General features: G+C 51.3%; 5 protein-coding genes across 5 annotated transcripts; 4 read left to right on the top strand and 1 right to left on the bottom strand.

The window, feature by feature from the left end:
* Window positions 1–249: 249 nt before the first annotated feature.
* HER10_EVM0013212 (cytochrome P450) lies at window positions 250–2,071 on the top strand (the record flags this gene model as incomplete). Its single annotated transcript, XM_035482576.1, has 4 exons — window positions 250–462; window positions 556–662; window positions 723–1,311; window positions 1,409–2,071. The coding sequence occupies 4 exons, from the start codon at window positions 250–252 to the stop codon at window positions 2,069–2,071; spliced, it is 1,572 nt and encodes a 523-aa protein (XP_035337853.1).
* Window positions 2,072–2,581: 510 nt separating this feature from the next.
* Window positions 2,582–4,032, top strand: HER10_EVM0003245 (uncharacterized protein; the record flags this gene model as incomplete). The annotated part of the gene is made up of 2 exons (XM_035472929.1): window positions 2,582–2,796; window positions 2,877–4,032. The coding sequence occupies 2 exons, from the start codon at window positions 2,582–2,584 to the stop codon at window positions 4,030–4,032; spliced, it is 1,371 nt and encodes a 456-aa protein (XP_035337035.1).
* Window positions 4,033–8,572: 4,540 nt separating this feature from the next.
* On the top strand, window positions 8,573–11,383 carry HER10_EVM0001603 (uncharacterized protein). Its single transcript, XM_035471347.1, has 4 exons — window positions 8,573–9,357; window positions 9,438–9,911; window positions 9,973–10,968; window positions 11,030–11,383. Exons 1-4 carry the CDS (start codon window positions 9,298–9,300, stop codon window positions 11,141–11,143), a joined length of 1,644 nt encoding a protein of 547 aa, XP_035336914.1. The 5' UTR covers window positions 8,573–9,297; the 3' UTR covers window positions 11,144–11,383.
* A 676-nt stretch (window positions 11,384–12,059) lies between these two features.
* Window positions 12,060–12,706, bottom strand: HER10_EVM0007352 (uncharacterized protein; the record flags this gene model as incomplete). Its single annotated transcript, XM_035476911.1, has 1 exon — window positions 12,060–12,706. The coding sequence occupies exon 1, from the start codon at window positions 12,684–12,686 to the stop codon at window positions 12,060–12,062; it is 627 nt and encodes a 208-aa protein (XP_035337355.1). The 5' UTR covers window positions 12,687–12,706.
* A 332-nt stretch (window positions 12,707–13,038) lies between these two features.
* HER10_EVM0009206 (uncharacterized protein) lies at window positions 13,039–13,843 on the top strand (the record flags this gene model as incomplete). The annotated part of the gene is made up of 3 exons (XM_035478700.1): window positions 13,039–13,101; window positions 13,163–13,361; window positions 13,410–13,843. The coding sequence occupies 3 exons, from the start codon at window positions 13,039–13,041 to the stop codon at window positions 13,841–13,843; spliced, it is 696 nt and encodes a 231-aa protein (XP_035337519.1).
* Between the last annotated feature and the right edge of the window lie 593 nt (window positions 13,844–14,436).

Genomic DNA, 14,436 nt, shown 5'->3' on the forward strand with positions numbered 1-14,436 from the left:
AGCTCCGTTGGAGCCTTCCGCTGTGGCGTCCTTTGACGCAAACCTTTTGGTCTGGCTTCTATCCTATCAAGAGGACTGACCCAGGCATCCTTCTTAATGGAGCAAAACGTATCTGCCGCATGACAATGACCTTTCATTTTGTACCAGGATGCAAGACATCGATGTTCCATTCGCTATTTCACATATAAGGTATACTGGGCAGTCACTTTTGATCTTCACCACATAAGAACTGTAAATACAATCCCAATCATGGCAGACATGCTGGATACCACCAATCCTATACAATGGCTGGCCGTTTTGGCCCCCTTCACCGCGGTCTTGCCAATTTTGTACATCCTTTACCAGAGCATCCTGCCGAAGCCCATACCTGGCATTCCATACAGCAAACACGCTGCAAAGAGCATTTTCGGTGATATCCCGGATATGAAGAGAGAATTACCCGGTAACCTCCTCAGTTGGATAGTAGCCTAGTCCCGTCGCCATAACAGTCCTATCTTTTAAGTCTGGCTGGGCCCTCTTACGAAACCCACTGTAGTAATCGTAGACTTCTAAGAGGGGCAAGACATTCTTTTACGTCGAAAAGAGCTTGACCGATCTAGCTTTATGAGTAATGTCTTATCTGGCGAGGCGAAGTTTTTCTATATTATACTTAAGACCGGGCTGTAATGGAAGGCTTAACGCCGTTTACTCTAGGATTTGATGACCCCGGTATTTCTTTATAGGGTAGCGGCTCCTAATATCTATAAGAGCGCTTTGTGCCTTCTGGATCTCTGGAAAAGGAAAGCGTATCTTGCTGAAGGGAGAGCCTTTTCTGCGGAGAATGATGTCTTCTACGCTGCTCTAGATGCTGTCTTGGACTTCGGCTTTGGCGACGCTGCTCCTATGAGGGCTCTGATACCTCAAGTTGAGTTATTAGCGTCGATGTCAGCCGCCAACGGAATGGCCGAACAGAGCTCAGCACACTATACTGACGTACTGGAATTTCCAACTGCGTCTATCGATCCTGGCCTGGAGGCAACCCTGCAGTCGGCAGAAAACGTTGGCGGGGTAGCAATGACCGGGTTTCCGAAGCTTGCTTGGTCAGTCATTGGGCTGAGACCGAGTGTACGCCGAGGAAGAGCGGTGCGAGACGATTTTCTCGTTGACCAGGTCCTGCAGGCATCGGACAGATTCAAAACTCAACTTCGGGATGTTGACAATGAGGACAAACACGTTAAGTCTGCAATTGACTTGATGGTGCGGAGACTGAACAGTGTCATGGAGAAAGAAGGCCACCTTCTTCCTGACTGGATCGAGACTATGAGAGCTGAGGTGAGACGAACTTGAGAAGGAACGACGCTAGATAACTTACTGACCTAATTCTTTCTTAGTCTGCCGGCTTTGTTGTTGCTGGACATGACACGACGAGCACAACCCTCTGTTGGGGCATCAATTCATTGCGGATGACCAAGCAGTTCAGCAAAGACTTTTTGAAAGCATTCAGAGCTTTCACACCGCAGCAAGTAGTGAGGGTCGTCTTCCTACACACGCTGAGATTTGCGACGCAAACATACCGTACCTGGACGCAGTTATTGAGGAGATGCTTCGGCTTGCTCATACAGCGACCAGTCAAGATCGAGAATGCAGAGAAGATACAGTCATCTTAGGCCATGTCATCCCCAGGGGTACCACCGTTATCGTCCCAAACCAGGGCCCAAGCTTTACTGAGCCGGGATATGAGATTGAGGAACGCCTGCGGAGCCCATCTTCGAGAAAAGCAGCCGCCGATTTTGGTTCCAGGGTCTGGGACTCCCACGAGATGGGCAGGTTCGAGCCGGACCGTTGGCTTGTACGGGATGAGAAGGGTAATGATGAATACAATGCTTCTGCTGGACCGACCTTGCCCTTCGGCCTTGGACTTCGCGGTTGCTTCGGACGAAAGCTGGCATACATGGAAATGAAGCTTTTGATCACCCTCTTGATCTGGTCATTCGAGTTCCAAAAGTGCCCAGAGAACTTGTCGAGTTATGAAAGTATTACAAGCCTTACACGGAAGCCTGTGCAGTGCTACGTGCGCTTGAAGGTTCGTTAAGATTATTGTATGCTATTTTATGTATACTTTGTTCAAGTCTGTGAATAGCAATACTACTCATCTCATGATCTCATTTTTGCAATTGTGTCAACGACCGAGATGGCTCAGCACTTGACCGGCTAACATTATAGATTACCATGGATTACTTGTGTAACAAATGATTTAAAGCTGCGGGAAGACGATGGTAATTAACGTACACAACGATCAATGTATTGAGCTGAAGTAATGGACTTATCAACTTACTCAGAAATGAATCCCATCAGATACACGCAGTACTGATAGAGCGTAAGCGGTCGTGAATCCGAGGAGTGGGCTTGGTTCGGCTTCGCAGAAGCACCCTGGATCCGTCTTTATCCGAGTTCAACAGCCGCTCTCCGATGCCGGTCACAGCTGCCGCTTTTGCCGCTAATCCACTCCGGCGCTGCAGCATCAGAGTATTGAACTTGGAAACCTCGATCTACAACTACAACAGAATTGCACCATGATCTTGATGGGTCATGCTCCGAAAAAATGACCAAGGACGAAGTATTGCATACTCGACCGCCCGTGGTTGAGCCCTTCCCGGTCGGGCCTCGAGAAGACGACAAATTTAAGGATGGGCGCCCGGTTCCGGCGCCATCGTCAACAGAACCTGGAACCGTGGTTCAACAATCGCCAGCTACTGATGGAGGAATGGTAGCTTGGCTCCAAGTTTCGTCGGCTTTTGCACTCTACTGGAACAGCTTGTGAGTCTTCGCTCCGTATCTGGGAGGCTTTGTCCCTTCTCCTTACCTCAATTGCGCTCGACTGACGCCTCTCAACGCAGGGGGCTGCTCAACGGCTTTGGTGCTTTCCAGACTTACTATGAAACCACACTGCTCACAAGCGACTCATCTTCAGCCATTGCATGGATTGGCTCAGTCCAAGTCTTCTTCCTCATGGCTGGGGGCGTCATATTCGGCCCGCTCTATGACCTCGGCTACGCTCGATCCATGCTATTGACAGGAACATTTCTCGTCGTCTTTGGCTTCATGATGACCAGCATCAGCACACAGTACTATCAGTTCTTACTTGCGCAGGGCTTCTGTGTTGGGATCGGCTCCAGCTGCCTGTACATCGTCGCCATCACCTTGGTTCCTGCCTACTTCACAGCCCGAAGGGCGTTGGCAATGGGGGTGGCGACCGTTGGAAGCAGTTTGGGAGCTACCATTTATCCTCTCATTTTCGAGAGCTTGCAGCCTCGAATAGGCTTTCCGTGGACTGTCCGAGTGATAGGTTTCGTCACTTTAGCCATGTCTTGCTATGCCGTGATTGTGGCACGACCTCGCACCAAGGGCGCGAAGACATTGATAACAAAGAACAACTCGCTAAGAGAAATCGCCGAAATCGCTGGCCTCCTAGATGCTAGATATGTGGTCCAATGCGTTGCTATCTTCTTCAGCAATCTCGCATTCTTCCAGCCTCTCTACTACATTCAAAGCTACGCACAATCGCACGGAATGGAGGGCGCGGCGCTGGCCAAATATTTACTTGTGATACTCAACGCGGTCGGTATCCCCGGACGTATTTTGCCTTCCCTCATTGCCGACAGATTTGGTGTCCTGAATACCTACATTGGAATTTGTACCATGACCGCCATTACCATTTTCTACTGGATCAGCGTGAATAACGCTGCCGGCAACGTGGCGTTTGCAGTTTTGTATGGCTTTTTCTGCGCGAGTGTCGTTACTCTGGCTCCGGTCGTTCTAGCGAGCATAACTAATGATCTTGGCATCCTGGGAACGAGACTTGGTTTTGTTGCTGTGCTCAAAGGAATCGGTTCACTCATTGGGCCGCCAATCGCTGGCGCTATCTTGGGATCGACTGGAAGCTATCTCGGTGTTCAGCTATTCACTGGTCTGGCAATGTTACTCACAGTTGTTTTTGCGGCATATCTGAGAGTGCTGATATTCCGAAGGAAAGTGGACAGGTCTACCGACTGACATACCATATTCGGAGACAGATAAAGTAAGACAATAGACTTTCAGGCTTCTCGTCCACTTGTCTACTGACTCAAGTGCTGGCTCTTAGATGTAGTCAATATCCTAAGTGAAGTCTCTAGCTTCTTGATGTAAGTCAAAATGCCATCACTCAAATGTCTACACTGTCTATGTCATCCTTCCCATTTGGCCTACACTATTTCATGTTTACTTAGTCTTTTTGAGTGAACTCAAGAGGGCTGGGCTCAGTGACGATGTTATACAAAGATCGCACAATTCACAAAAAATAGTAGGAGGCAACTAGAAGCCCTATTTCAGCGCATGGCACAGCTGAGATTATGGCAAGAATGGTCATTGTTGGCGTTCAAGATGCCGCCGCAGCATAATCTTCTAAGCTCGGACTATCAGCTTGGGAGTGTGAATATAATGCCCGAATCAGCATTGCAAGCCCAAACCCTTCATAGACAGCTGTTAAATCCACATCGAGGAATCCCCGCTTTACACCAGATCAGCCCTGTAACATGTAGACGAGCACACCTTACGGAAGGGACGCAACGCCACCCCGGACGGCTGAGACGAGCAGCCTTGGACTGCATACTAGGCGACATCTTGGTATCTGAAGTTCCCAAGGTCTTTAAGAACTGGCAACGGCACGCAGTACCGCTAGTGCAGCGAGATCAAGGCGCTATGCTCCTTTCCATGCGTGTAACCCCTCCATGGATCACGGTCACACCTCTGCCTCCAAGGCAAGGTACCCGGGCGGATGGGTGTGTAGTTGTCGAGTGCCCATTTAGCTGCCTGGGTGAAAAAAGGTAATAAAAGCACGAAGGAATATGGAGTGAGGGCTTCCACATGAGGACCTTTCAGGCATTCTGAGTTTACCGAAAGGTTAGTTCGCATATCGGTTATTCTAGTCCGATTACACCCTATCCCCAACTTGGCCACTTGCTGGCCTCTTCCAAGCGGAAGAGAAGAAACCCGCCTGCCGGTACAGTCGTTCTCAAAAGCCTGTGATTCAGGTTGTCGCGCAAATTATCGACCCGCACATTAGCGAACGCCGAGACAACGGTCCCAGAACCGCGGGTCCAATTAAGCCATCCACACTTTGGGTGGTCTGGAGGGTGGCACCCCGGTCTTCTTCCAGGAAAGATGTTCCGTTAGCGCCGCCCTGTGGGTTCTCCGGTCACAAGATTAGCATCAAAGGTCCTCCTGCACCAGAGCCCGATGCGTACTGGTTGGCGGAAAGCCTTGCCGTGGAAAGCCTGTCCCCTCTGTGTGGTATGCCGGAACCCCGGGCGAGACATGAAAAGAAGCTGGGTGTCATGCAGCAGCCATTCTCCAGATCGGAATCTAGGGGAAAGCATATGGTAACAGGCTGCATCGTGTCTTCTTCCGCTCATGGGAGAGTCAGTGCTGGAGCTGCATATTCACACTTTCGTTCATAGCGAGACGGACTCGGTATGACCAGGTGTGAGGTATCAGCACCTCAATCGGGACTCTTTTCTCTGTTGGTCTCCGATTCGGCTATTAGGGCTGCCTTTGACTCTCCGTCCCAGTCTGTTCATTGGTGCTGTGCCGTGTCACGGCATCTCACTACCCCAGAGGCGCCGAGATGTGTCGGGTTGTCGGTGCGGATCTTGCAGCGGCAACTTTCCCGCCTGGGCTCTTGTCTACTTGGCATAAATCTCAAGTTGAAAAGGTGTAATTAAACGACACAACTGCTTGCCATGACAAAGATGGAATGTCTTACACCGAGTCGCAAACTTGAAATCCAGCTCGCACTGGGTCCAGTTTCAACTCGCTTGCGAGTGCCATTGAAGGATCAGCAAAATCAGTGATTGATCACGCATCCTGCCAGTGTGACCCAGGGCATCAGCTGTCCGCGAGGATTCACGCACCGCTTTTTATAATTCCGCTTGTGTTGCCGGCAAGATGGAGATGCAATACCATCGGCTGAAGACTTCGAGTTGCTATCGATAGCCCATCTACCATCCTGAGGTAGCTGACTCTTATCGATTCCATCATGTTTACTGCTTCGAAATAGATCCACATGAGTACAGCCATGGCCACCTACACGCTCGCATGCTATCGAGGTACCACGGACTATGTCAGCGATAATGATCCTGCTATTCTTACCGTCAGATGAGCGCAAGACAAATTGTCCACTAGGCTTCCCCGAATAGCGAATATATTGGCACATTGATGAATGTGGATCGCGGAACACGTTCGAGGCCGCTGATACGGTCGACCCGGCCGATCGGACGGCGCTCTAGACTCCAGAGTACTCACCAGCGGCGCAGCATAGACAGCGGCTTTCGGATCCGTGACCCTGGTGAAAGATCAGAGGCAAGCTTCTCACACCGACCGTAAATCTTCACCCCAAGGCTATTGAGAGACTGTACAGTGGCGTTGGATCACGGCCCGCTCAACGCATCAAGGAGCCCAGTTTGAGGATACGCACTGCAGTTGTGGCTGAAGTGTGTGACCATTCGTCGAATAAAGTCATCTTGATGCAGAATCAAGGTTGGGGGTTGGCCATAGTGACTGATATGAGTAGACTCGGGGACTAGCGAGGAGAATGGACTGACTGGCAGACCAGGATGATAGGCACATGAGATCCGCACCGATGGGTCGCGTGCGCCCATGTGCCTCATTCATCGCCGTGGGTCATGATTCCACCACTCAGTGTGGATCATCAAGAAGACGCAGAAACCGGCTCCCATACGCTAGATTTCAGAAGGAGGAATGGGATTCCAATGCCGGTGGCTTGCAGCCGCGAAGGACCCATCAAAGGAGCCGACGCTGAATGGTTGTCCTTTGAGTGCGTGAGTACGGAGGCAAGCGTGTACATATCCGTCCGCTTCCTAGAGTCGAGTTCAGAAAGCATGATACTCCAATTTCTCCATCCAGAGCCAACGGCGCAACATCCAAAGTCCAATATGAGAATAGAACGGCTCCAAGATGACAAGGGTGGGTGGGCCGGCGATCGCAGGGACTGGGTGCTTTAGCTCCGAGTCTGAGTCTAGAGGCGTTTCCCGGCCTGGGCTGCCACATTGAGGAAGATTTTAGCGCGGAGGAAGGCGGCCCGTCTACCAGATAGGAATAGCGTCCTGTCGAGAGAATGGGGAGAAGACTCGGAGGGCGCCAGAAAGTGAAGATGGAGCATTTGTCAAGTCAATTATGATCCTTTCCGCCGTTTCCTCTTTTCCAGGAATGCTGAACTATGGGAAGTCACTAAGATGGGAATACATACGTCCGTGAGCTTGGTTGGTTTAGACTGATTTTCCACAGTAGTCTGGTTCAAAGACTGTAGCCCCATCTGGTGAGTTTGCTAACAAGCGTGTACGGAGTAAGAAGTCGGGGCGTTTCGCTATTGCGAAATACTTTGGCTGTCTTGCAAAGTACCGGCATGAAATGAGTATCGGTCCTTAGTAAGATACATCCCTGGCGTGAGCGCGAAACCACGACAGGGGGTGGGTGAGCACTCAGCAAAGCCCAGGACAGTGCCCCCCAGGACACAGTCCTCAGTCGCTTTAATGATTTCCAGTCTGCAGAAACAGCAAATCAAAGTTGACAGGTGTTGCTCTCAGACCACATGGAAAGACGGCCCGGCTGGAGTCGACTGTGAATCCTCTCATTCTGAGCTATTGTGACCCAGTTGGGTTTGGCGTCTCTTTCTCCAGATCTCCCCTCCAGTTTTTCTTCCCCATCTTAATCCTCCCCAGCCAACCCAGACGCCACAGAACGCGTTGAAGTGCGACGGGCTCGTGTGTCTTCGGCTGCGTGGTCTCAGGGACCCGGGCGCGCCACGGACTATCCGTACTGCTGTTGGGCAACCGAGGAACCTGAATTGGCTCACAATGATTCGATCTCGAAAGCAGTTGTCGCCTACGACAACAATGACATCTCCGATTAGACAACTGGGCAAATCCCGAATAGGTCACCTTACGCTCGACTCAACAGACCAACCTGGTCGACTCGAGGCAAGACGGCCAGCATCTCCACAAGCCCACACACTCTGCCCCAGATTCAGCAAAACCTTTTTTGGCGTTTTCTCCAGCGCCCCATCGAGCCGGTAGCAAGGCAGCACAGCATCCGCAAACATCCTGGCAAGGGTTCGGAGCCTGTCGACCCGCTGATCCGGGGAGGGTGAAAGCAGAAGAGGCCTGCCAGGACAATAGACTTGACGCTTCTGCTCCTCCGCCTGACAACGTTGGTGACCATAATCGAAACCCAACGCGCACGTCGTCAACGCCAGACACTAGCCAAGCTGGCCTATCTCGTCTGCCGGCCCGTTTCGTCTCGTCTACTGGGATGGGCTTCTAGGTTGACACGCCTTCATTAGCGTTCCTTCGCCATGCCCTGCATACACGTCCAGCAGAACTCGGCACGGACGAAGCATTGTTGGAGAGTAATTGGGGGTTTCCCTCCGCACTAAGGCAGACAGACAGGCCAGAACCATAAGCCGCCCCCAAGGTTTGTTTAACGAACCGCCTGGACGCCTCCCACCTCATTCACATTGATTGCGATGCAGCCATCACGGGACCGAGAAAACGAGTAGCTGGTACCCGCCAAGCAGTGTCACGTCCTCAGACGTATACTTCAAGGTTAGAAAACGAACATGGTGAACTTGATCTGACAGCTCAAGGCGAGATCCGGGGAATCCATCGAGGCAACACCTCTTTGCATGTCCTTTGCCCGAAAGTCGGGTGCTGGTGGACTGGCCCGTCGCTCAAGTGGCAACCCAGCATCCGCAGGTGTTGCTCTGAGAATTCTGAAAGGACAAGGGGTCGGTAGGGGGGTGCGTGAACGAGGGTGGTGCAACCAACGATCTGCCCAGCCAGTACAAGCAAAACCCAAGGACCATTCGCCCTAGTCCAGCCGCCTTTTCGGTCCCATGTGGGAATGGGCCGTCCTTCCACCCCATGCAAGGGTGGTAGGCTCGAAACGGCCGAACTAATTGATGGGCAATTGAAGGTTGGGGTTCGTTCTTACCAAGAACCGCTTCCTCTCCATCGGAATCTTACTCCTCATCCCCGTCGCAGGTGATTTCCAAGGCCGAAAATCATAAAACCTCGGCGTGCCCCCGCGATCCCTGGCCTGCTTTGTCTCGAGCTCTCCATCCTCAACCCTCCCCTCATCCACTTTCCCGCCTCCAAGATCCATTACACACAGCTCGGTCTGTGGTGATCGGCCATCTCAGCTTACTCCCTCTCAGCCAACTACAAAGGGAACTTGCGCCTCGGCTGCGTGCCGCACACAGTCAACATGTCCGAGAAGATTGATACCGTGGACACTGTCCACGCCCACGACCATGACTCCGACAAGGCAAGTCGCAGTGAACTTCACCATCAAGCTCCATACAATTGATCTTAGGAAGCAGTAGCTAACATGTCTCGATGTTGCAGAAGGAAATCCAGACCAAGGTCGTCAGGGGTAGCGAGGCCTTCAACGAGGCCATGATCAAGGAGCCCCCTAGTGCCTGGACCAAAGCCCAGCTGATGATCTACGCCTTCTCCCTCATCGGTTTCTTCTGTTCTACCATGAACGGTTATGATGGTTCCTTGATCAACAACCTGCTTCAGAACCCTTCTTTCAAGGATCGTTATGGCGCCAAGAACGACGGTATTTGGGCTGGTATTATCTCTTCCATGTACCAGATTGGTGGTGTTGTGGCTCTTCCCTTTGTCGGTCCCGCCCTCGACACCTGGGGTCGCAGAATCGGCATGTTCATCGGTGCAGCCATCATCATTATCGGTACCTGCATCCAGGCAACTGCCAATGGCACTAGCCAATTCATGGGAGGTCGGTTCCTGCTCGGTTTCGGTGTCTCCATCGCCGCATCCGCTGGACCCATGTACGTCGTCGAGATCAACCATCCAGTAAGTGACAACCTCCACTCATCGAACAAGGTGAAGAATATCGTATTAACGACTCATAAAGGCCTACCGCGGAGTCGTTGGAGCGCTATACAATACCCTGTGGTTTTCTGGAGCTATTATTGCTTCTGGTGCAGCCCGCGGAGCCCTGGACATCGAGGGCGATGCCTCGTGGCGTCTCATCACCTGGCTTCAGGCTCTGTTTTCCGGACTCATTGTCATCTTCTGCATGTTTATGCCAGAGTCTCCCAGATGGCTATTCGTCAACAATAAGAAGGAGAAGGCTGCCGAAGTACTCGCAAAGTACCACGGAAATGGCAACCCCGACTCTCCATGGGTCAAGCTCCAGCTACACGAGTATGAAGAACTCCTCAACATGGACGGCGCCGACAAGCGCTGGTGGGACTACCGTGCGCTGTTCCGCAACCGCGCTTCCGTCTACCGTCTCTCCTGCAACGTCTGTATCTCAATCTTCGGTCAGTGGGCCGGCAACGCTGTGCTGTCGTACTTCCTCGGATCCGTTCTCGACACCGCCGGCTATACCCACCCCATCCAGCAAGCCAACATCACCCTCATCAACTCTTGCCAGCAGTTCCTGTGCGCCATCTTTGGTGCTTTGCTCGTTGATAGAGTCGGTCGTCGTCCCCTACTGCTCTTCTCTTTCACCGCTTGCACAATTGTTTGGCTCGGCATGACTGTCGCCTCAGGTATTTTGTCCAAGTCTCAGATCGGCGAGACGGACAGTGGTGCCCCCATCTTCAACAACCCGGCTGCGTCCCAGGCTTGCTTGGCCATGATCTTCATCTTCGGTTCCGTCTACTCGGTCGGTATCACGCCCCTTCAGGCTCTTTACCCCGTCGAGGTGCTCTCCTTCGAGATGCGCGCCAAGGGTATGGCCTTCTCCAACTTGGCTGTCAACGCCGCCGGCCTCCTGAACCAGTTCGCCTGGCCCGTCTCCATGGAGAAGATTGCCTGGAAGACTTACATCATCTTCACCATCTGGGACGCAGTCCAGACCGCTGTCATCTACGTCTTCATTCCCGAGACCAAGGGTCGCACTGTAAGTATCCTGCCTAAGCCTAGTGACCTTTTCGAGGCATGTGCTGACTCATTTGAAACAGCTCGAGGAACTCGATCACATCTTCGCTGCCGACAAGCCAGTCAAGGCTTCCATCCAGAAGAAGGAGGTCGCTGTCGACCGCTACGGCGATGTTGTCAACGTCCAGGACGTCTAAACGCTTCAACCAGCTTACGATGTCAATCAAATTACGTGATCCAGAGAGCGAGATAGTTGTGGCGCTGTGTTCTGTCGGGGAGTAAAGATTTAATGATACAAGGACACGGAAACAGCTGGGTCGTGTCACCTATTTTTTGCATGGTTGGCGAGGTTTTATGTTTTGGGGCCGCTTTACGGCGGCTGTTGAATACGGGCCACCCAATCGCAAGCCTTTGCTATCTTCTATACCTATTATACCACCTTTTATCCACTGCAAAACTAAACTTGGTGATCTGCCGATAATGCTTTTGTCTGGAAGTTCGAAACACTCCTACTCGCGGTTCTGTCTCAGCATCAGTCTCTTCACGTTTATGCTCTTGAGAAGAGGGAAGCGAGTATTCCGGTGCATGAAAGACCGTATTCCTACTCACAGTGGGTGTACTACTTAGAGATGGATTGCATTGTGGGTAGCATACAAACCATTCATACCCGTATCTAGCTGTTGAACTTTGGGGTCGAGCCTCGTTATCGGATTTATATTATATTGCTATTTCAGCTAAAGGTATAGTATCCCAAGCGTTTGTTGGGAACTCTCTTAGTAAGATCATCACCGACGACCGAATGCTTGCCCTCGCGAACGACTTAGAGACATGGCTTCCAACAAGCTATCATAGTCACGATACCTTACTGTAACTAGTATTGCAGCCTCAACTATTGTCAGCACACACCTCACCGAGACTAGCTGGCCGTAAACCAGGTCGGCGCGTTTGGGGATGTAGCAAGAAATGTAGAAATCTAAGTGATTTCTTGTTCTTTAAAAGGAACGCTTCAGCCTACAGCATCTGATTCTTGATCAAAGCTAATCCTGTGGGAAGGTTTTATTAATATTCAGTTCATAAGTATGCAACCCTTAGTCTTTATACATACTACTTCACTCAAGATCCCGTATCTATAGTAGGGCCCAGGGCTTCAAATGAGTCGACATCATCCGCAGACCAAGTCAAGAGGTTGCTCACGAGGTCGTCCGGAGGGAAGTATTCTCCGAGGTCTGTAAACGTCTCTGGTAACCTGTAGTCTGAGGACGGAACTTGTCTGTCGAGTCCCGAATACCCCATCAGGCTTCTCTCTGGCCTTCCAAGAGATTCCGCAAAAGCCTTGGGAGTCATGAGAAACCATTTCTTAAACTGCCGGTGGAGATGCGCGCTTGCCACACCCAGCTTCCGCGCCAGGCCCCCTACGGTCCACTTGAGGCTGTGGGCCTCGGCGGCTACAATCATAGCATGCGCATGCTGTGCAATCTTGCGACCGCTGCTGTCCCGGCTCCAGTCGTCATTACATGGCTCGCACCGCTTGCAGGGCCGATATCCGGATTGCGAGGCATGCTGCAGGTCGTCGAAGAAGATGATGTTGCCTCGTCGAGCGACACGACCGGGGCACGTAGGCCGGCAGAAGATTTGGGTTGATTTGACACCATAGAAGAAAGACGAATTAGCAGAGAGGTCGCGACGAGAGACGAGAAGCCATCGGGCAGAATCGATGTTGTCGTTGGTTTGAGAGGCCATCGACAGGAAGGTTGATGATGATGGTTCCAGGCCATGGGAAAAAGATGAAGAGAGGTTTGACGTCGAGATTTGTCTTGGCTCAGTCAATAGCCTGTCTGGACCCGATCTCGGCTCTCACTAGTTAAAGCATATGATTGGCTGATTCGAGGTCATCTTTCAGATCAACGATGTGATTGGTCAGTTCGAGATCACAACCCCTTCACTGTCGGAATGGTGTTGTTCGCATATAAATGCGTTGTACTTTCCGTCAAACCAGACAAGTTTTGATATTGCAACACAGATTAAGAGATGATAAAATTTTAGCAATCTAGAGTGTCCAATCCTTTCCACGAGCCCAATATCCAAGAAGACCATGGACAGTCCCGCTGCTGCCAACGTATTCGGCACCCTTGGGGCAGTGCTTTGGTCGCTTCAGGTAGGAAGCAACTTTTCTGTTTGTAGTCTTTTCAAATCATCTTTACTAAAACTCGTTCAAGCTCTTACCTCAAATTTGGAAGAACTGGCGGCGGCACGACACCCAGTCCCTTTCGTCGACGTTTTTCCTCTCATGGGCTGTCGCTGGGGTCCCCCTCGGCGTGTACAACATCGCCGACGATTTTAATATTGCTCTCCAGATACAGCCCAATATCTTGATCTTCCTCAGTCTTTGGACCTGGTTTCAGTGCAAATATTATGGCGACAAATGGGGCACACGGAAAATAGTGGCTAGCGTCACCGGCATAGCCATTGTTCTGGCCGGTGCCGAGGTTGGCCTTGTTTACGCACTCAGATTGGCACGCGAACGCGGGCACACTTGGCCATCAATTCTCATGGCTATTGTAGCTGCGATACTTCTTGCTGGTGGTGTACTCCGACATTACCTTCAGATGTTGAAGACTCGATCGGACGCGGGCTTGTCACTCAAGTTCGCTACATTGGATCTGAGCGGGGATGTTGCATCGCTTCTCTCTGTGCTATTTCAGAAGACACTCAAAATCTATGGAATCGTTATATATGGATCAGAGTTGGCGATATGGGTCGGGTTGATAGGCCTAGCTATCCATTATCGCCGTGTCCGCAATGCCGAATCTAGCAAAGGACCAGTGACGGACATGGTGGTATCAGGCAGAGAGGAGAACCAGGCATCAGGCCGCGACGAGGAGAATCAGGCTTTCTAGAGCGCTCAAAAGGCTCTCATAAGCTTTGATACTTGACTTGTATTTCCGCAGCCATTGACTGCGCAATAGTTCTGGAGATATCAGGGTCGGGACGTAATTTGCATATCCGCGCGGATAGCCCTTCATAGAAATGTCCACTGGGAGCAATCTTGAACTACATGGCACAGTTGTAGCGTTTGATTAGATGCGCGGGTGCGACTACTTGCACCTTTATCTAGCAGGTTATCAATGGAAAATTACAAAAAAGCAACTGGTGCTTCGTACGCTTGCTGCGACCATCTGTGTTAATGAGTTAGTTTCGCATCGTTGAGTCCATGCAGCAGCTGTGGGCACAAAGGCTGGCGACGGTTCTGTTTCCCAAGCGTCTACGATAGGTGCTGTTTACTAACCCAGCCGCATTGGATACATAATCAGCGAGCTTAAACAGGGCTGACACGGTTCAAGTTGACCTGGTTTTGCCCCGCCTCTAAGCCTGCAAATACGGCGCAGGGTATTAAGTACGTTCTGCAATCAACCCGTAGCGCATGCAAGCTTTGTTGGTTCATCCCGAATTAAACATTTCAAAGTCTAAAGACTACAACGCTGTCGAGACA

Source organism: Colletotrichum scovillei, assembly GCF_011075155.1.
Source record: "Colletotrichum scovillei strain TJNH1 chromosome Unknown Contig00002, whole genome shotgun sequence".
In the NCBI taxonomy this organism is placed as follows: domain Eukaryota; kingdom Fungi; phylum Ascomycota; class Sordariomycetes; order Glomerellales; family Glomerellaceae; genus Colletotrichum; species Colletotrichum scovillei.

Bases quoted from the DNA above. Each gene is read 5' to 3' on its own strand.
- HER10_EVM0001603 (XM_035471347.1), top strand. From the start codon at position 9,298: ATGTCCGAGAAGATTGATACCGTGGACACTGTCCACGCCCACGACCAT. The intron at 9,358-9,437 runs GCAAGTCGCAGT...TCGATGTTGCAG, and splicing joins ACGACCATGACTCCGACAAG to AAGGAAATCCAGACCAAGGT. The intron at 9,912-9,972 runs GTAAGTGACAAC...CGACTCATAAAG, and splicing joins TCGTCGAGATCAACCATCCA to GCCTACCGCGGAGTCGTTGG.